The sequence below is a fragment of the Mytilus galloprovincialis genome, chromosome 3, assembly GCF_965363235.1.
Source record: "Mytilus galloprovincialis chromosome 3, xbMytGall1.hap1.1, whole genome shotgun sequence".
NCBI classification, from domain to species: Eukaryota; Metazoa; Mollusca; class Bivalvia; order Mytilida; family Mytilidae; genus Mytilus; species Mytilus galloprovincialis.
The window spans coordinates 33760474-33782981 of record NC_134840.1 but is presented as its reverse complement, the minus strand read 5'-3'; the positions used below and the strand labels follow the sequence as shown (position 1 = coordinate 33782981).

Genomic DNA, 22508 nt, shown 5'->3' with positions numbered 1-22508 from the left:
TTTACCGTGAAAGAAGTAGTTTTACAGTGGTAGATTATCACACTTTATATGACACGCCGTTATTATATTTATTCAATTTCGAGATATCTTATAAACTAATTGAGATATCTTAATAACAAAATGAGATATCTTATATATTAATTGAGATATCTGATTTATTAAATAAGATATCTTATATATTAAATAAGATATCTTTTATATTAAATAAGATATCTTATATATTTAATAAGATATCTTATATATTAAATAAGATATCTTATTAAAATGTTTATAAAGATATCTTATTAAATATATAAGATATCTTATTTAAAATATAAGATATCTCTATTAATTTATAAGATATCTTATTAACTATATAAGATATCTTTTATATAGTTAATAATAAGGATATCTTATTTACTTAATAAGATATCTCCATAAGTTAATAAGATATCTCTATTAGTTTATAAGATATCTCTATTAATTAATAAGATATCTCTATTAGTTTATAAGATATCTCTATTAATTAATAAGATATCTCTATTAGTTTATAAGATATCTCTATTAATTAATAAGATATCTTATAAAGTATGTATTTAAAAGATATCTTTATAAAGAAGTAAGATATCTCATATACTTATAACGTTGAAATTATGAAAGTTAATAAAGTTAATACTGAGTTAAAAAGATTGTGTAAAAGAAATAATTTATTATATTTTAGAACATACTCACCTCTTCTCGTCCAATGAAAAGAGATTTTTCCACTCCAATTTTCATAGTACATGGTTTTCCATGCACTATGAAATGCTATACATGAATGACTTTTCTTAGTCAGTTAATTATGAAAGTGAACTCTTTATAACCCGACTAACAAAGTGTACAGTCCCCTGAGGCATTTTCCATGGGAAAAGAGCCTACTGATTAAAGATGAGAGAGCAAAGATACAAAACATTTTGAATTTTGCAAATTTTCATGCATTTTCTAACGGTAAACATATATAGCTATTGATACATTCCCCATTTGCTTTCTCAATTTTATTATGGAATAAACAAAAACAATTTGGGTAAGGATGTAGGTAAAATAATACTTATTTAATCTATAAACCTGTCATTTGACGGAATTTATATTTTCTTTCAAGAAAACAATGCCACCCTGCTGCTATATGAAGCAAAGATTTTATTTCGGAGAAACACAAATTCATGTAAATTTATCAAACAAAGTAAGCATTTAATGTTGAATGGTCTGAATTTAAATATTTATACAGAGAGTTTTATATTTATAAAAAAAAAGGTCACAATTTTCAAAAAGGGGATTTATATTACATTGTGTTGCTTTTTAAAATAAAAAAATCTCAAGATATATAAGTATAAAATTTTACCTTAAGTAGACGAAAAACAATTTATCCATTTGGTCCTCACAAACTATGTCCGAGCTTTTTCATTCCATCCATTGAAATGATGATTATCCATGTTTTAAATTTAGTTCATTATGAAAAGTGAACTCTTATTTAGGTTTGAATATTACAATGGAAAGGATAATTTTGTAAGGTCACTCGAAAGTGTGAATATGTTCTAAATTGGTCAGACAATACATGGTTATGTTTTATGAAGATTTAAGCCCTCGGCTTCGCCTTGGGCTTAAATCTTCATAAAACATGACCAAGTATTGTCTAGCCTATAAGTAATTTGTATAGGAGTTTCTTACTCGACAATATTCCAGATTCTTCCTTATTTGCTCCGAGAGATGGGCTTCATTTAAATTTTGCTGGTACAGAACTTTTCAGAAAAAAGATAATCAATATTATTAAGCATCAGAGTATATAAATTGTAATGTGTTACAATTGTGTTTTTTATTTACTTCATACATGTATATTGTTTACTATAATTATTCTTTTTTCTCTTTTCAGAGAACTTTCATCCTGAATATGATGCTGGTTTTCCTCGAACTACTCAAGATCTACATATATTTTGAGTTGGTTTGCTGTTTTGTCCTTTCATTATCTATACACATTTTGAAAGGATGGAGCTTATTTGAAGTGAGAAAAAAGAGTGATGATAGTATGTCTGGTTTTTATCATCATTAACTGTTTTGATAGTTATTATTTTATCTTTAATTTTTTTTGGCGGCCTTGCAGGCTTGGCGGATGTTTGCCAAAAAATTTGGTTATATATCTATGTTTATGTATTTTCATTTGTGTATTTAATTATTTATGATATATTGTATTTTGTAATATATTGAAAAAATATTTATATCAGGCAATACAAATTATACCTATTGACTTCCTTTTATTTCACCCACTTGATAATTGGTTTAATTAAAGATTTAAATTATTTAATTAGCAGAACAGTGAGATTTATATTTTACACCTCAGTAATCACACTGGTTCAAACTAGATTGTCATTAGTATAAGCTCTTGCATTAAATTTACTCACTATATTATTTCGCTCTTTTTATTGAATATTAACTTTTCCTTTGTTGTTAATTGTTTATTTATACTATTGCAAAGTGTTTTCTTTACATTTTTGAATTTGATATTACGTTGAAATTACCCACCCTCCCTCCCTCGTTAATTTTTTTTCCTTTTATAAATTTATAGCGGCGGATGTTTGCCAAAACATTTGGTTATATATCTATGTTTATGTATTTTCATTTGTGTATTTAATTATTTATGATATATTGTATTTTGTAATATATTGAAAAAATATTTATATCAGGCAATACAAATTATACCTATTGACTTCCTTTTATTTCACCCACTTGATAATTGTCAGTGGATTCTTGAAAAATAATCCACTGTTAGAACAATAGACTGATGTTAGAGAAATGGGTTACTAAAATAGATAACATATGTTCTGATACTTATTTGTAAAAGGTTGATTTATGGTAAAAAAAAAAAACAGAATTCAGTGCCACTTGATAAATTAATATAATCTGAAGCATACAGTCAAATGTGATGTCATTATGTTGTCGTTATCATGATGAAATAAAGTTTTTACCTAAAACACAAAGTTTTTTATACGAATATCTTTATAAAATACTTTTGTAGCAAAACAATGTTGGATAAAGCTTGCATGATTGACAAGATCTTAAAATGAGGCTCTTTAATAAATATTGATAAGAATATTGAAGCAATTAATTTCAAAAATGTAAGCCTCAAATACTTATTACTCACAAAGCAATATCTTATATTCAATAGACATGTTATTTGGTAATATCTGTATCGGTACGTGTAGAGTCCAATTTTGTCCTTTATACACGTTTGTGAAGAGCGCTATTGTTATTGTAGCGCTGTCTTGAATGTCTCTACGGAATCTGCATGCTCGACTTTATCTGGTAGTTGGTTCCAGTAAATTCTTGTTATTGTTATACTTTATATTGTGGCTTAATGCTGTCTGGCACTTTAAACCCTCTGGTGTTATTTATTATTTGTCGTTAAATGATTGTGTTTGTTTCATAATTTGAATATATTTTGGCTTTGATTGGGTTTTTTTTTGTCTTGCTAGTATTACAAAATTATTGGCTGGTAATGCCGGCAACTGACCCTCAACCACATTGTTTATCAGGATCAGACGGAGGCTGTGTCTTCTTTTCTCTATCGTCTTTATTTCAAGCTAGCGTCTCATGGTGGCGATATACCTTGTTTTTCGACTTCTGTGGGTTTTTTTAATACATCGTCTTCCTCGGTTTTCGAAACGTTCCAATTGTTTATATCCCTTTTCATATATGGGTTCCAGATGGTTGCGCCATATTCTATTGTAGATCTTTTTAGGAATATGCATGCTGCTTTCCGACATGATTCTGTTACGTTTCATTTCAGGTCATTTGATATTTTAAGTCCTAATTATGAGCCGACGAAAGGGGGGGGGGGGGGTGAATAAGACATAGCATTTTTTGGCGTTAAATCGCCTCACCCATTTGTCATTTTTCTAGTTGATTTAAATCTGATTTTAGTTTGTGTTGGTCTTGAAGAGTTCGGTACAATAGGCAATCGTCTGCAAAATATTACTTTATTTGCTAGGTCTTTTATGAAACAGAGATATAATTGGTCCTAAGACGCTGCCATGGGATACTCAAGAGCCCCTTCGACAGTGCACATTGTTCTGTCAGTAAGGAAGTGTGATAGCCATTCTTGTGTATTTTCTCTTTTTCGATATTGGTCTAGTTTATGGAGTAATTTGTTGTGTGGTACTGTATCAAATGCTTTGGTGAAGTCTAACATGGCTACGTCGAGTTGATGTCCCTTGTTTCTCTTGTAAGAAGACATTGATGTAGTGATGAGTTTGGTTTCACATGAATATAAAGACCCGAATTCATGGTTTCGTTATAATCTTGCATTTTTCCAAGATGTTTAAGAATGTGCCTGCATATGATATATTCTAGTACTTGCTTGTGATAGATGTTAAGGATACTGATCTGTAGTTTTCTGAGAAATATTTGTCTCTATTTTTGAAGATACTGGGTATATTTGCATCGCTTCAATATTTATGTAATTCATATGTGTCGAGCGATCACTGTATTATGACTTGCAGAATTAGTGCTAGTCGTTCAGATCATCCCTTAAGAATGCGGTTTGGAATGTTATCAGGTCAAGAGGCTTTGTTTGGATCGGTGTTTGGCAGTCGATTATTAAGTCTCTGTTGGTCAATCCTTATTGGTGTTGTATTGCTTTTGCTCTTATTCATGTTGCATGTTAGTGTCTGATGTTGTTGTGAAGACTGACTTAAATTGTTCTAGTAGAATTTCATTCAGCTCTGCATTTAATGTCATTGATGAGGTTAGGCCCCTTTTCTAATGGTGCTATTTCTTCTTAGACTTGGTGTTTTGATTAAATATACTTCAAGAACTGTTTTGTATCGTTGGTGTAAAGGCCCTCAAAGATGTTTTGGTTGACAAATTCGTATTTTGCTTTTCTGAGTTGTTTCTTGCATTCCGTTTGAAAGACCTGTAGTTATACCTATTGTTTGTTTTCCTGTTTTTTTTTTTGTTTAGATGTGGATTCATTAATATTTGTTGGATACCAATTTTCGTGGATTTCGTTGGTACAGGGAAACCACGAATTTTAATATCCAAAGAAATGAAAATATTTAAAAGGGTCGTAAGCAGATTTTGCGAAAAACAACGAAATTAAATATCCACTAAAATGCAATTTTTGACTCAAACCATGACAATTGGTAACCAAGAAAAAAAAAGGAATTCACTGTATTTTCCTCTTTTTATGTTTGATCCATGAGATGTTGTTACTCGATCTCATTATTTTATTAGGGGTGTGTTTTTGTTCATAAAATTGAGAATGAAAATGTGGAATATGTGAAAGAGACAACAACCCGACCAAAGAGAAGACAACAGACGAAGAACCCCAATGGCATTTCAAAGCTGACTTTTGAAGTTGTCCCAAAGTTGATTTTCTTTAGTTCCATCATTGATGTTGTTTCTTTTACCTCATCTAGTGTGTGTTTCGTGTCTACGTTAGTTTGGTCCCATTTTGCCTTCTCGTATATGTAGCATTTTCTTGGTTGTTTTTATTCGATTGGTGGACTTTTGTTTCCAGATCGGTGATGATAATATCGTGGTCTGATACCTTGTACGGTGTTCGAAGATTTAACAAGACTTGGGTTTGATAAAAATACTAGATCTAATAGTTGGTACAGTGGTTATTTGGGTAAAGTTGTATATTTCGGCTATGTCAACTAGTTCCTGTCTGGTCAAACAGAGCTGTTGCTGTGTCCCATATGATGACAAGGCAATTAAAAAATCCTGCTATGTTTGTCAACTTAACATGCATGACAATTATATCAATGCTTAAGCAAAATAAATAAAGCATTTTTTTGGTAAAATCTAATAAAGAGATTTATTAATTGATCAATGGATAGATTTGTCAAACTGCTAATCGTTGCATAATGAAACACAGGCTCGGAAACACCGTTTTTGATTTTGTGAAGACTCTTTTTTTAATGTTAGTAAACTAATAATTTCACAATAACAAAATTGAAATAATATCATTTGTTGTATTTTGTTTCTTCTAAACTGATCATCCTAAATTGATTACTATGTGTAAACCAGAGTCGAAAGAAGAGCTAGCTGTATCTATACTATCCTTTTCATTTGTTAAAAGTCTTAATCAATTTATGACCATCGACAGATGTGTGCTGTCATAACCTCAACACCAATTCAGTTGATGATCGGCGTTTTTCAAGGTGAAAGTTAATTTGTATCAATTTTTTGATTGATTTAATATGTGCGCATTGCACAGGAAATGTGTTAACTTCATCATCGTAAACTTGGAACAGCCTGGCACTGAGGCTGGTCTGATCGTCACAGGCCGATTCTAAATTCAACTAATCCGTCGCAAATAAAGGAAGTTTGGTGTAAAATTCATTTACAATTGAAAAAAATAATCACATATCAAATCGAGATACATAAGATAATAGAAGCAGGGTACGTGTTACGGTGATACATTCTGTATAGAACATTACTATACAGAGATGATATGACAACATGTTTCCCCAGATTTTGGACGAATACATTTAAAGTAATGTTTTTCTCTCGATTAGTTGATCTCATAGAAATCTAAAAACTGAGCAATAAAATAGACCCAGCCCAACATCCGCCGTTTTGTTTGGTAATTAAACCCCGGGAACAAGTCTTATACGGTAAGGTACACTCAAGGAAAGAACGACAGGAATACTGTAACGAAATAAACGTCATTTGGGAAACTGATATTCCATAACTTTCAAACAAATAGTAAAATTAAAAATGAAAATGGGGAATGTGTCAAAGCGACATCAACCCGACTATAGAGCAGACAACATCCGAATGCCACCAATGGGTCTTCAATGTAGCGAGAAACTCCCGAAACCGAAGGCGTCCTTTAGTGTTAGTATTTGCTTCGGTAAAATCTTCAAAAGAAGGATTCAACTCGATAAACGATGAGATGATAGATGGGTTATCACAATTGATACGTTATTCACGTGCTTGTTCACACTATACGGACTTCATATACAGGAGTGTGCTCCTTACGCAGAAACTGCTCCAACAAAGTTATGAGGAGGACAGATTAAAATTGACACTCCGTAAATTTTATGGACACCATCACGATTTGGTGGATCCATACGATGTTTCGTTGACCAAACTAGCTAAGGACATTTTTACCACATGGTAGATTGTGTTTTGTCATAATGTCGTCTAATCTTTTAATTACCAAACGTGACTTATTCCCGATTGTGACTGTTTTGCCGAGTGTGAACTCGCATTACTATAAGACGTGGTACGGTACTTATACATCCCAAATTCATGTATTTAGTTTAAATGTTTAATGTTATATTTGTAATTCTCATCGGATTTTGTCAAATGTGTTGACGTCTTTTCTATTATATTTATGTGTTATGGTAAAGAAAATTAATCACCGCCTTCATTTATCAGATTTGATTTCGTTCAAAGTAATCAGTACGATATTTTACGTTTGAAGTTAGATTCATAACAAACCTGACATAGTTTTATAATATAGTTAATTGCTACCTCAGTTTTATATTAATAAGAATTAAAATGTGCTTTGTTATTAAATGCAATATCAGTATTTAGTTCAAATACATAATCTTAAATTAATCCTAATTCTATCTTATTCATTTTTATGTGACGTCATTTTTCATTTTTTGATGCTCTGTTTTACTAATTCAAATGACGTCATTTTTTCGTCATTTTTCAGTTTCAAATAGGACGTCACTTGGCGTAGAGGTTTAAACGTATTCGGATGTGTCTACTTTTGTGTTTCAAATGTCTGGTTATGTAAATGTATTTCAGTTGTTTCCTGTAATTAGTTAATACTTCAGCTTTATCATGTACATCTTTTGAATATTCATTTTATTAAATTTACTGTTTGCAAAAGTATAAATTACTCTAAATTATAGGGATTTTCTGGTAACTTAACAGAAAACCCTTGCCGTTTTTGGCACAACCTTTTTGATCTTTTGGTCCTCGATGCTGTTCAACTTTGTACTCGTTTCGGCTTTCAAACTTTTGTATCTGTGCGTCACACATAGGTCTTGTGTGGACAAAATACACTTCTGGCGTATTAAAATTTTGAACTTGTTGCCTTTTGTTGGCTGTTGTTCGTGTGATTCTTTGTCAATTGTGTTCTCCAATTTGGTTTTGATGTTATATATATATGTTATATTTGTTATTCTCGTGGGATTTTGTCTATATGTGTTACATTTTAGTGTTATGTCGTTGTTCTCCTCTTATATTTCATGCGTTTCCCTCGGTTTTAGTTTGTTATCCCGATTTTGTTTTTTGTCCATGGATTTATGAGTTTTGAACAGCGGTATACTACTGTTGCCTTTATTTATATCGTGAAGTAAAAACAAATTCACATTAAGGGTCAGAACATGTTGATGTTATATTAATAAAAGCCTTGTTTTGTACTAGACCGATACACTGAACCAGAATTTTAACCGGCTTCTTCGAAATTGTAAGACAATAAGACATTTACATGTAATCCTACTCGAACACATTTTCCCAGTCCTGAATCCGATATGCCACATATTTTTTTATAAAGAAGCAACACGCACTTATACCGAGTTTTTGATATGAATCTGTCGTTGATCTAACCTATTACCATCCATATTGGGGACGAGACCACAGAAATGTGTTTTATTCAATAGCAGGACATCGTCAATATATCAAAAAAAAAATAATAAAAGAACTTGACACGATACTTTTTTTTCTTTTTTGTGTTTAGGAAGTTTTCTGTATGGATTATGTACAAAATCAAGTCGAGCAGTAGGGGTGAACAGTTAGAACCTTTTTTTATACCGATTGTTTGTGTATAAATAGCCACCAGTCAACAAAATTGTAGTCAATCTATTTAAAGTCAAGCATAAGTCAACAGGTCAGAGTGAGGAATAGGCTTTTCTATAATCTTGCACGAAAAAATACGAACAAATACATAAACAGGTTAAACTGGTGTACGGTAATTTAAAACGTAGACTTAAAGATCACTTTCATATTTGTAACCCGATTATTACAAGTAAAAGTATACGTTTGGGAGCTAAAAATATATATCTACCCGATTAACGCCCATGACATGTATTAAGCAACACGGAAGTTTGATGTAAGCAATATAAAAATATATTATTACTAGGTAAGACTAGAAACAAAGATTATGTTCCTACCTTTTATTTTGTGTAAATGCATATATGAAGTTCAAAAATTCAAAAGGGTTTTCGATTATTTATATACCATCTGGATGATAGTAAACAATAATTATGTTCACGAGGGATTTTAGGTCGTTATGTAAAACAATAGTGCATGCAATAATTTAAAATTCCTGGTTACCATTCTCAATTGTATGATAAAGTACGCCCTCTAATTCACAATGTAGAAATCAGTAAATAGTAAATACAACCATCAATACGCTTTTTAGGATAATACACATATATAAAAATTGTATATATATATATTGTATATATACAATTTTATACATTGCAAGTTTAAACCTGTAACAGGTAAAAGGTCAATATTACCTTTACAATGTATATATTTTTTATTTCTATTTATAGCATATTATTATTAGGTTTTCTTATCACTGAGACTAGTCTTTATTATTTTGTATTTATGTATTTGATATTTTTCACTGAAATCAATTTATCTCTATGTTCATTATCAAATATTTCCTTTGCCCACGAATATGTCCTTCTTTCGATTTCATAAGGTATTGTAAATGTTTTTTTGTTACTTGTTTTAAGTACACAATGATTGTTAAATAATCAAGAAAACAACAGAACGCTAGCTTACTCTAAATAATATAAATGATGTTGAAATACAATTGTCTTAAACTACATAAAACATGCATGTATATAGTGCCTCTTTTTACAAACCGCGTATGCATGAACTACAGCAGTATCAGATGTATTTTAGTTGCCATTTGATTAGCGACTTACCGTTAAAATATCCTCGGAGTTCGGTAATTTTATTATTCGTATTTTTCATAACATTGAGAGATTTTGTTTTGAGTCTCTCCGTAATATAAACAAAACGGTTTAGCTCAGTTGACCTAAATTTTAAGATTAAAAAATAAATAAATAACAATACTTTAACAACAGAGTTATGGTCTTCCTTTTCAGGTTCTAACCCAGATGGAATTTGTTCCTGTATTTCTTGTCGTAAGTACCCGAATGTATATTTTTATTTATAAAGTCTCATTGTTCTTTGACGATCAAATTGGTATGACAATATGAATTTGAAAGAATGTTTGTGTATTGTATGGTGAGCTCATGTTTTAGCAATACATTGGTATCCTTAATGTTTTATTGCAGTCATATGCAACTGTAAGACAGTTATTATCCATTCGTTTGATGTATTTGAGCAGGGTTTTGAATTTTCCTTGGAGTTCGGTATTTTTGGCTATTTTGCTTTTAAGAACAATAAAAAAAAAATAAAAAAAATTTAAATCTTTATTTTATCACATGATATTAAAACTTTTCCATAGAGTCAACTCCTTTTGTACATTTTTTAAAAATGATTGTCAGTTTTTTTTTGTTCTATTCAATGAATACAATCGCTATTCTCCCGAGATAAATCGATTAATCATAGATTAATTTTCATGAGTAAAAACATATCTTCTAAATAGACGGAACTACATTTTTCAATCTATTCCTTATTAATCATATATTTTCAATCTGTTGAAATAAACACTGATGTAATCATAGAAATTGATATCTGAGAAAAACCTTTAAGCATGTTTAGCGTTCCTTTAAAAAAAGAATACCTTTATTTAAACATCGTCCTTTTCCAGCTTCTAATTTGTCAAACACAGAAGAAAAACATTTCAGTAGGAACAATGTTGAAATTTCCACTACGTATACCTGGTGATATTTTGTGTGATGATAATTTTAATAAATATGTCTAGAGCGTTGAATACGTCGAAAACCTCAATAATCCAGATAGAGGTGAAAAGGACAAATTTGTAAATTCCTTTGGTCGTAAGCTTAAATAACTAGACTATAATATTGGACTTACTGTCGTTGATGATTAGAAGACGATCATAGATGGAAAGTTTACTTGTGAACGACGAGCGACTATAAACTTTATTAATTTTAATTTATTTTAATGAATTTTCTGATCATTGGCCATCTTTTGTTCAACTTAATTTTCTCCATCATTGTCCATAAAATAAATGTTCATATGTACACAAGTATACACAATAGGATTCTAACATGAATAATAATTATATCAAAGTTTTACAAACACAACGTGGTGCGTTAGTACGTTGTTCTTATTGGTAGATAACAATTTTCAAAATGCTGTTTGAATACAGGTGTAGAGGAGACCACACGTATATTATAATGCTGCTTTAAAAACAATTTGGTCACTCAATTCTATTTCAAAAGGCAATATAAATGCGGACAGAAAGAAACAGTCATATGAGACCGTTGGTTTTCCTGTTTAAATGATTTTACACTAGTAATTTTTGGGCCCTTGATAGCTCGGTGTGAGCTAGTCCAAAACTTTATTTTCGACATCCAACTTTTGCGAATGTCAACCGTATGTCGATGCTAGAAACCGATTTAATAGGATGAAATGCCAGGCCCAGGTGAACAATAAACAACGAAAGGGCATTGAACTTTGTGACATTGCCATAACAGACACAAGGACATATTGGCAGAAAACAATTTGATTGAAAACATATCGAAAGAATTCTTGGCAAAAATCCACCGGGTCTTGAATGAAGCATTGAACCTGATAGAATATTTTGAAACGATAAGCATAGATATTTTTGACTCTAAAATTACTGAAGATAAAATTTTAAAATGGATAACAAGATTAAAATTAAGATTACAAATTAAGGTGCGGGAAATGACAAAATAATCAGCAAATATTTTTTTTTCTGCATTCAATATTTATTGTTCCATTTAAAATAAACAAAAACGATCCAACTAAACTTTTGAATATGAAACTTTCCTTGATATCTTGGGAGATTTTTTCCCTCACTAAGATTGGAGTTATGACTTGCCCAAATAACTATCGACCAATTGTTTTACTGAGTGTCCATACTGTTCTCATCTATCCTGACTATACGAGTTCTTGTACGGACCGAATATAAAGATAGATTAGTTGACAATCAATTTGAGTTGCCTTGACATATTTTTCGTGATTTAAAATTGAGAATGGAAATGGGGAATGTGTCAAAGAGACAACAACCCGACCACATAAAAAACAACAACAGAGGGTCACCAACAGGTCTTCAATGTAGCGAGAAATTCCCGCACCCGGAGGCGTCCTTCAGCTGGCCAGCTAGATTCCCCGGAATTAAGAATAATACCTAACTTCATTTTGGCAATACAGTTACTGTAAATCATTAGATTTTTGTCCAAGATTAAGCTTAATGCCTAATTTCAATCAGTGTCGCTATCATATATTATGTTTTGCCATATAATGTCATTTTTGCTCTTTCAAAAAAAACCATTAGTCATTCATTCATTCAAAATGTGTTGTCCTCAAGATGTAATGCATGTTTATAATGTTTCTTGTCTTTCATTAACCCTGCATCTCCTTTGCCACATAAGAAAGTCTAATTTTGTTGTTAAACTCATTCATAAATTTTCCGTAAAGCACCCATTTGATTGTAATAATACAAAATCATTGCATGCCACATAGACATTTTCTATTAAACTAAGCAAACAAACTTTTACCCGTTAATAGTACTTGTTGGTTTGCTCGACTTTATAACCACCGATTTACTTTGACAATTTATAGTCATTCTATTTTGACAAAACAATTTATTGTATAACTTTAGTTATTTGACATCTTCTGAAAACCGTTTGTCTGTATTAAAATAAAATTAACGGTACCAATTTTCTTGCACCAGATGCGCATTTCGACAATACATGTCTCTTCAGTGATGCTCGTGGCCAATTCATGCCGATTGTAAAAAGAAAATCAATCGAATATTGTAAACTGCGCGGGGATCCGCAATGAATAATTTTTTTAGTGTAGTTGTGAATTAACGACAACTAAACTTTACCAGTTTAGTCAGATTTGTATCGTTAGTGTTAGTGTTATTGTCATTGTTATTCTTTTATGATTTCTGTTGAGAATTTCGAATATTGATTTAAAATTGATAAGAAATTATGTTAACATGTGACAAGAAGTAAAATATTATGAAATAATCATATCAAATGAAATAAAACTTGCATATTATTACCAATGTCTAAACAAAAATTAAAGTCACATTCATTTGGCAAAACTTTTAGGATTTTTAGTCCTCAATTCTTTTCAACTTTATACTTTATTTGGCCTTTTCAACATTTTTTATTCGATCGTCGCTGATGAGTATTTTGTAGATGAAACGCAGGTCTGGCGCAAATATAAAATTTCAATCCAGGTATCTATGATGAGTTTATTTTTCAAGTAATTCGTTTTGTTATTCAACTTTGAAAATTGCTGGTAACGGAACTTCCAGAAAATGGCTTCGAAGGCATTACCTTTAATTATTGATTGCCTTATTCAATTTTTCAGGTAACTTTTGTAACCGTCAGTGCAAACTTCATCGGCATAATTAACCATTCACTAGGTGGTCGCTGTCCACGTACATTCGAAGAAAGGAAATCAAGATCAGACTTTGTTAATTGTACGCCAGTTGAAAAGTATCATTGTTTATTTGACTCTGACTTCGAACTAGTAGAAGCTTGTTCTGACTATAAACAGCTTCCTCCAGGTATGATGTTGACAACATTCATGTTTTAAAAGTAATTTTATTTCCGTTTTATTCATAAATTCCCCAAGCATGATTATGTCAATTCGAAAAAAATGATTAAATATTGAACAAATTATAACAATCAAAAAAGAAAAACGCTGGGATGTAGTTTTGCTCAGGAGACACCATTATGGTAGGTAGTAATCAATCTGATAAAAAAAATTGTTCATTCGTCGTACAAGATATGCGCACATGTGAAGGTCATTGTATGATCAAATGATTTAGAATGTCTGTTAGTAAAGCTTGTTTCTTCAAGTGAAATAATGTCATTTGTATAGCAATATGATTATAAGTTAGAAGTATATTTCTGTACGATTAACATTCAAAATTAACAAATGCATTAAGATATTCATTTTGTTTATGTTTATTGATGCTTTTGTAATAGACTTCAATATCATTGAAGGTAATTATCCAAAATTCAATAGTTATGCCACTGGAAATCCTATAGACTATGATCCTTGTCCACATGATAGATTCCAGCCCTGGCCTGTGAAGTCCTATGAAATAAGTGAATGTGTATCGATAAAGTCAATATGTAGTGGCGAGGGACAAGATATTTGTGAGCCTGGGACTGATCGTACAGACAGAAAATGCAAGTGTGACTATAAAGCAGGTTATGCAATGAATGGAGGTGTATGTTGTTCTCCGTCTGAATTACCAGACTGCTTTTGCTACAAAAAGATATGTGGCATAAATATGGAACTTGATAAAGGTAAAACCATTAACGTATTTTATTACTTTATTCAATATCTTTTTATCTGACAAACCTAAGTGAATATAATGTAGATTTACAGAATATATTTTCATTATAATTAGTAACAAAACGTTGCAACATTAAATATCTTATTTTCAAAAGAAAAATCACTACTTTATTTGATGATGTTTATAAATCAATCAGATACATTAATTATTTTTAGCGAAATGTCTTTGTTACTTCTCAGGTTATAACTGCATAGAAAAATGTAGTATGGTAAATTCTACCGGAAGCTGTTTCACCCCGAGGTATGTTTTCGCATAGCGAACATTAATAATAAGCTAACTATATTGATAGGTCAGGGAGCTCCTTTTCTAGATTTTTTTATTCATAAAACGACGGGAAAAGGTTGACTCGGAATTTTACTTTATATTTGCATTAGTATTTTTGGGGTCTCGCATCAAAAGAAAGAAAATCAATAATCTGCCTAAATTTTGTCAAATGACCTTGTATGAGCTATTAAGTCTTATATTAAAAGATACATAAGTGTTATGGGGCAAAATATTTTACCTTGTATCGTATTAAAAAAACACAAAGGAGTCCGAACATCTTACATAAATTCCAAAACCTCACCTCAGTTAGTCCTTAAGTAATAACAGAAATATTCTTGTTTTGGTTTATCAGAACTTAAATATGATAAGACTCAAACAGCTAGGTGGTAATAATATAATAAATTAAAGATTATTTATGGCCATTATTTGCTTGTAAAGTATTTAAATGAAAGTAATGGGGACGGAATGGGGACGGACAGCTCACAGTTCAGATTCAGTTCACAAAGACAAGAAATAGAAAGAAGCAAACGCGGTTTTTAATAGAGGACATACTCTGTTTTTTCTTCAAAGTCCTCTGTTAGAAAATTAAATATATTAACTGAAATCACAGTAACTACCTAAATAGTACATAACATGGTGAAGTTTCATGCGAAGATATTGGTATACACAAATTAGAAGTTTTACTACTGTAAAGATGATGATGTTGACGATGATAAAGATCCTATTTGATGCCAACGTCTTTGATTTTCTTTTCAAAAATCTGTCCAGAGTGATTATCTCCTCCCTTTATATGTTTATTTGCGACTGAATATATTTTTTCTATTTCAATCTCTTTAATGCTTTATATTTTCATATAACCGATCTTCTACTAAACTACTTGTCTCTTTAATAGATGACAGTCGTTACATTTTCTGGTTAAACATTTCTCTCAAGGTCCTTCTTACTTTAATCATTATAAAGGTTAATTAAAAAAAAAATTTTTTTTTAATGATTAATAGAGAGAATATTGTCAATTTGTTTGGTTTCTTTTATTTGTTTATTACAAACAAACACAAAATTCATATATTCTGCAAGTTACGTATACAGTATATATTTATATGTACTTAAAAAGTATCATATAATTTATGCAATATCCTTCTGGTCTTTTGCATAAACATTTGTTTATCCAATGCTTTATTATGTTGTTAATGCTGAAAAAAAACAACTTCTGATTACGGTTGAAATAATGTAGCATGCAAGTCAGGAATTTAAAAGCCTTGCTTGCAAACTTTGTTTGGTTATGTTTTCAGACACTGTAATAAAGATTAATTTTGCTACAAAAAGATGAGTGGCCTAAATAAGGAACTTGTTAAAGGTAAAAACAGATAGATACCTAAATTAAATAGGTATGTCAATGATTTGTATAGTAAAATATAGTAAACAGACTGTTACTCCTTCTACCCATTGAATTTAGGTGTCAGTCTTCATTACAATATCTGACCAAACAGCTAAACAAAGATTGCAAGAAGGCATTCAAACTCTTCACTTGGATGCCATATTATTTTAACTGTAATTTTGTTCAGTATTAATCACTTCAATTTTGTGACCGACTGAAATACATATGAACGACTGGTTCAAAAATAAACTATTGTTACGGCCGAAATCACTTTTAAATTGTAGCCAACAAAAGACACAAATCAATTAAAAAATTAAACAAGATTTATCATAAAAAAGTTTGCAAGAAGTATTACACAAATATTACTGTTAACTTAACTGTCAAAATATGAGTTCAATCTTTTACTTTTATTTGTATCCGTAAATCTTCTCGGAATCCAATCTGAATATTACGTCTACTACTAAGGTCACAATCTAGTATGATGTTGTTTGTAGAATAAAGTGTCAGTCCAAATGCTGTAATCCAAATTCTATCGATGTCTTAGTCTGAAAGTTTAACTTAAGTGTCTGTATATATAAAGTTGTCACGGAAATTTCTAGAACACTCTATAAATGGAACGTCCTAGAAAGTAACAACGGAAGTTTATAGTAAAATGTAGAAGTTTAAATAACGCATCGTTTATTAAGATCATTCTGGAATCATTATGTAAGTCAAATGGAAAGTTCCAATCATTCTGTGATTGTTCCAGTGATTTCTAAACTGCACAGTTATAAGATTATTTTGTAAACAACTATCAGGCCACACAACACAAACTACAATGTAGGCCAAAATAAATAAATATAATAATTACAATATCATAACACTATGCTGTAAACTATTGCTATTCAAGTACCTCTTTCAAGTACGGGTACCTCTTACAAGTACCTTTTTGCAAATACCATACTTTTAACTTGTATTGCTTTAAATATTTTGTTTTCTTAACTAAACCAAACAATACTTTGTGCTTATAACATAAAAGGTGCCATAAGTATAGCAGAATTTTTATTACAATTCAAGAGCACCTACGACCATCCCTAGATTTTGGTGGGGCTCTGGTTGTTTTGAATTTTGTTTTCTATAAGTAGTTTTGTCGACTTGTTTGTCTCGTTTTGACATTGGGCTGTCTGTGTTGCTTGAACTTATGAGCTTTGATGTCCTAATGTTATCTTTCGCCTCTTTTTCGCTCCGTTATCTAAAGCGTTTTATCAGATGTAACATACTTTTTTATATATTGAATCCAAATTATGAAAGTTTTATTAACATTATTTTCTTTCCATTAACCTTTAACCTTTTGTGTTTCCCTTTGTTAGTGAAGATGTTACTACGTCATCCTCGCATTCATCTACATATATATTTATAGAAACTGAAGGTAAGTATGAACGTAAAAACAAATAGTTTATACGGTATGTATTCTGGTTACCAATTACCAATAATCTCATTAATTAATTGTTATGCCCTCGCGGTGTCATTAAATTTTACCCTTACGCGACTGTACATCTGTACGTATAAATAAAGGCAACAGTAGTATACCGCTGTTCAAAACTCATAAATCGATAGAAAAAAACAAAATAGTTTTATTTAATTAACTAAAGCTTGTACCAGCCAAAGGTTATAAAACTTAAACACAATGTTTATTACCATCAATGCTTACAAAAATCAAGCGCGAATAGGGTGGTGTCATGTTTTACTATCTTGGATTTTAGTCTATTTATAATTGGAAAATTTCGCAATTTTACCGTTTCGGTAATGTAACTTTACTTTGCCTCTACCTAATGTCATGAAACTAATTTATACACAATACGTACTATGAACAAATCAATATCAAAGTCAAATTTAGTTTGCTACACTTTAAACGTTTTGGACTAATGTCCATTTATGAATTGAGAAAATGCCAAATTCTCATGTTCCTTTATAAATGTTGTATATTTTTCAAGAAGGTGCGTCTGTGTCAATCTTTTTTATATGATGTCATTCAAGTTATATGTTGAATTTTCTGTATTTGGTTGTGACGTGTTTAGGTATGCATGCAATATTCCTGGAAATAATGCTTGGTTCTTTTTTAATTAAAAAATCTTACTCAATTTTCTTTCACAAGAAACGATTTAGAATTGCAATTATAGAGAATTTGAATTGAAGTCTATTTGATAACTATTCACCAGCGACAAAACAAATTGATTCTCTACATACGGCATTTAAGATTCAGAAAACCTCTTTCGTGTAAAAATCTTTTAAAGTCGCTGAGAAAACAAATGGCGAAATGATCCGAATAAATAAATATTAGGTTGATTCGAAAAAATTGAAAGTCGATAATCAAATGGCAAAATAAAAAGCTTAAACACAAGAAACAAATGGATTACAACCGTCATATTCCTGACTTGGTACAGACAATTTCTTATCTAGAAAATGGCGGACCAAACCTGGTCTTATAGTTCGCTAAACCTCTCACTTGTATGTCAGTCGCATCAAATTCCATTACATTTACAACGATATGTTAACAACACAAACATACATGAAAGGTGAAAATGTCAAAAATAGGGGTACCGCAGACAACATTGTGTTATATAATCTTATTTACTATAAAAACAAACAAATATGTAAAAAAGAAAAACAAAAAGACACATAGACAAAGATTATTAGCAAAATTGAAAAACAAGATTACAAAAATTATCATAGAACAACAACACCATGATGGGATGTATCAGAACAGAGTCATGTCAAACGGATATCATCAAAAACAGATCTAGATTAAACAGTAAAAGTAATATTCATAAAGACAAATAAAAGAATACTTTAACACTATAACATGTTATTTAGATTATAGGCAATGTCATTACCCAAAAACTATATTTGGTGTATTATTTATGAAGTTGATTAGTATATTTATCAACAAGCTCTTAGTACCTTCCGATGGACGTTTTTAGAAATGCAGTATGGAGAATCATCGGGAAATATTACCTCAGAAAGAAATTTTCTTATTCTTTGCTTAAACGCAGATTTAACTATGCTTGTTCAAAAGCTATAATAAAATGTATTGGTAACCTTGCTATTTTTCAATCTTCAAGTCGTTTAAAATTGTCCAAATTTGCTAAGATTGTTCATAGAAAAAAAATATTTTTAGTGAATAAAATGAAATCTATGAAATAGAATTTGAAATGAAATACGAGAAGATGTTTTATAATATGCTTTAAGAAAATAATAGGAAAACACGGTCTCACTAAACTTGTTTTCTTGTACAAGGAAAACCATGAAATTACACATTCATTCCAGAGTTAAAAAAAAATGCTATGAGTGGTATCTCCCCTCAAATATTAAATGGCTTAGTTGCGGAATTGATTCTGAAAAACACAAATATTAGTATGGATCTAAACATTTTGGATAATGCAATAAATCACTTATTTTTCTTTATACCAATAAACAATCTTACACAAAAAAGGCAAAACTGTCTCAAATTTCCAGATTGAGGCAATTGACTTAATCGATTGTGTACTGCTATTGTTCAATCCAAGATGGCGGTTTACAGTGGAATCAACCCTAGATTAAAAATAAAAAAAATATGACAGGCGGTTATAAATAACAACTTCTAGATTACTAAACATGTTGCTGTGTAAAACAGCCGTAGCATGGGCATCCAATATCCCACTGTAAAGATTATCAGTACTAGATTTCAGTGGTTGTCATTGTTTGTTGTTTGTCATATTTGTTTTTCTCTCTATCCTGTATCATAAATCAGGCTTGATGTTTTCTCGCTTAAATTGTTTTATACTTTGTCCTGGTGTCTATGTTGAGTTTATTTACAACCACTGGGTCCATTGCACTGCTGGTGGAGTTTTAATTCCTTGAAGGTATCACAAGCCCTGTAGTCAGCACTTCTGTGTTGATATGGATTTTTATTGATATGGTCGTGATTATAGATTAACTGTTAACAAAACTTTGAAAATTTTTAAAAAATCTAAGGCTTTTCTACCTCAGAAATTGTTAACTTTAGTTGTATTTTGAATATTTTTAGGAATTTATTGGTCCTCAATGCTCTTTAATTTCGTACTTTATTTGTGCATCTGAACTTTTTTTTATTCGAGCGTCATTGGTGAGAATTTTATAGACGAAATGCGCGTCTGGCACAAATGCATCATTTCAATCCTAGCATCTTTGACGAGTTTGTTCACATATGTGACTTTCATAGCTTACTTAAGGTAGCACAATACAAAGATTTTATAACTCCAACTCCCAAGTTTTAAAATGCTGTAACTTTCTTAATAATGCTTGAAAATTTATAAAAATGGTAGTTTTGGATAGCTAACAGATTTCTCTTTCAAATTAATGCAATGTTAGTATTATGCAACAATTATGTAACCAATTATAAAGTTAACTGTGTCTAAAATATTTTTCACCAAATTTCCACTTTCAAATGAAATTAGCTTCTGCCTAGGTATCCCTAGAGGGTTGATTTTATTATATGTTGTTCCTATGGCCATTATCTACAAAAGAGTGTCTTAGATTTTAGATAGAATGTATAGAACAAATTTTACACCTAATCAAACATTATCTTCTTTTATGTGGTTATGATGTAAGTGATTGGAAGTAAAAAAATCTTTGTATTGTGCTACCTTAAACGGTATGAAAATAAGAAAAGCCACATGTTAAACTTTTAAAAATGTTTAAATCGATCGACGTCAGTTGGATCCATATGCATACTTGCCTCATCGATAATTATGCCACCTCTCTTTTTATAAACAGTATCAATTAGGTGGAAGCAATCATCAAACATATATTCAAGAATAATTACTTGCAATTATGAAGTATATCTATTATTTTTATATGAATAAGTGAGAGTCTTTTTTTTCAGACAAAGTTTATATTCAGAAAACCGACGCTTATATATTATTTATTTTTGTGGCCATATTTTCCGTCTTCTGTTTTATTGGTAAGTATATGCATACAACATTATTTGTCCTTTTTTAAAATATGGAAGTAAGGTATTGAAATGACAATCAACACTACTGGTGTTCTAAGTAAAATGTAAACAAGATACATCTGAAAACAAGGGAAAGACAAATACGCTAAATAGAAAACTTAAGACAGAGCCATTAGAACCCCCCAAAAAAAAATAATAATAATATCAGTTGCTCTGAAAAGGTAGCAGTTTCTATTATATCTTGTTGTCAGAGAAAGATCGCATTCGTGCATTATTTTCACACAATAATGTAAAAATCAAAGGATAAAGGATAGGAATAGGGTGACGAAAATGTGCACAAAGCCGTTATCAGCGACATACAGATATTTTATAACGGTCACTTGTTGTCATGCATGTGTCACATATCTTTACTGCACATGTGGTCATAAATGCGCAAAGCAATCCAACAAAGTATGGGGTCATAAAAGATGCATCTGATAAATGATACTACAGTAATATGAGGCAGGCATTACCTGTAAATGGGGACGAAGTCTGTATGAATTATTTTTTTGTAACTTAAATATTTGTTTAAAAAAAAAGAAACGGAAATACCGTAACGTTTCCGATTTTGGTTCTGTTGTTTGGGATTTAGTTGTGACGTTATTTAAATTATGACGTCATATGCCATGTAAACAAGGAAACGCTATCATCAGGAAACGTTTTTTCATATCAAGGAATTATTAAAAATGAAATTGGTATTGCGCGTTCCTTCCTATTTTATACTAGACTGATAAATATATATTTTACTCAAAGTTTCATACAAACGAGACCGGAAAAAGGAAGTACATTGTACATTTCTGCGCAGGGCCGGGATTTCAAAACACGACAAAAAAAATTGAACGATTTTGAGTTCATTAGTACAATGAAAAATTCGGGAAATTTTCCCGTATTTTTTTTTATTGAATTTTCTACTGTTATTGGGGACTCCGTCCCCATATTATAATGTTACGAATCCTACACACTCTGCACTACTCCCCAACTTTACAACTTGGAAACCTTATTTAAAAAGCATTCACGCAAGCATCTTCCCTCTTTAGAGGAAATTATGAAAGAAAAGGAAGTATTGAAACTATTTTACAGGCTTATTTTCTGTTTCATGAATCGCTTGTTTAAAAAATTAGATGCTTCATCTTTTGTACTAACAGTTCATAGTTTCATTATAATAAAAAGCTGTGAAAGATATTCCAATTGTCTTTCAAGTAATTGGCTTAGAGCTTTCTTAATGAAAGTAAATCACGAATAGCTCTTTGGACGGATGAAATATTTAAATTGTTGTTTTTCACTTTTTTTCCAAAAGGCCTTAACTAATAAAAAAAGAATTTCTTCTTACAGAGATTAGTTAAAGTATTGGAGTTCAAAGTGCGTTGTCACTACCTTTTACCTTGATC

At 30.7% G+C, this 22508-nt stretch overlaps 1 protein-coding gene across 1 annotated transcript in view; it reads left to right on the top strand.

Annotated features, from left to right (window-relative positions):
- The first annotated feature begins 10098 nt into the window (after positions 1 to 10098).
- The window catches only part of LOC143067775 (uncharacterized), a 71055-nt gene continuing 58645 nt past the window's right edge, over positions 10099 to 22508 (top strand). Inside the window, exons 1-6 of the mRNA XM_076241311.1 lie at positions 10099 to 10136; positions 13492 to 13690; positions 14133 to 14441; positions 14671 to 14731; positions 17480 to 17538; positions 21013 to 21090. Coding sequence (XP_076097426.1) covers positions 10110 to 10136; positions 13492 to 13690; positions 14133 to 14441; positions 14671 to 14731; positions 17480 to 17538; positions 21013 to 21090 — 733 coding nt within the window. The 5' untranslated portion in view covers positions 10099 to 10109. The remainder of the gene's footprint in view (positions 10137 to 13491; positions 13691 to 14132; positions 14442 to 14670; positions 14732 to 17479; positions 17539 to 21012; positions 21091 to 22508) is intronic.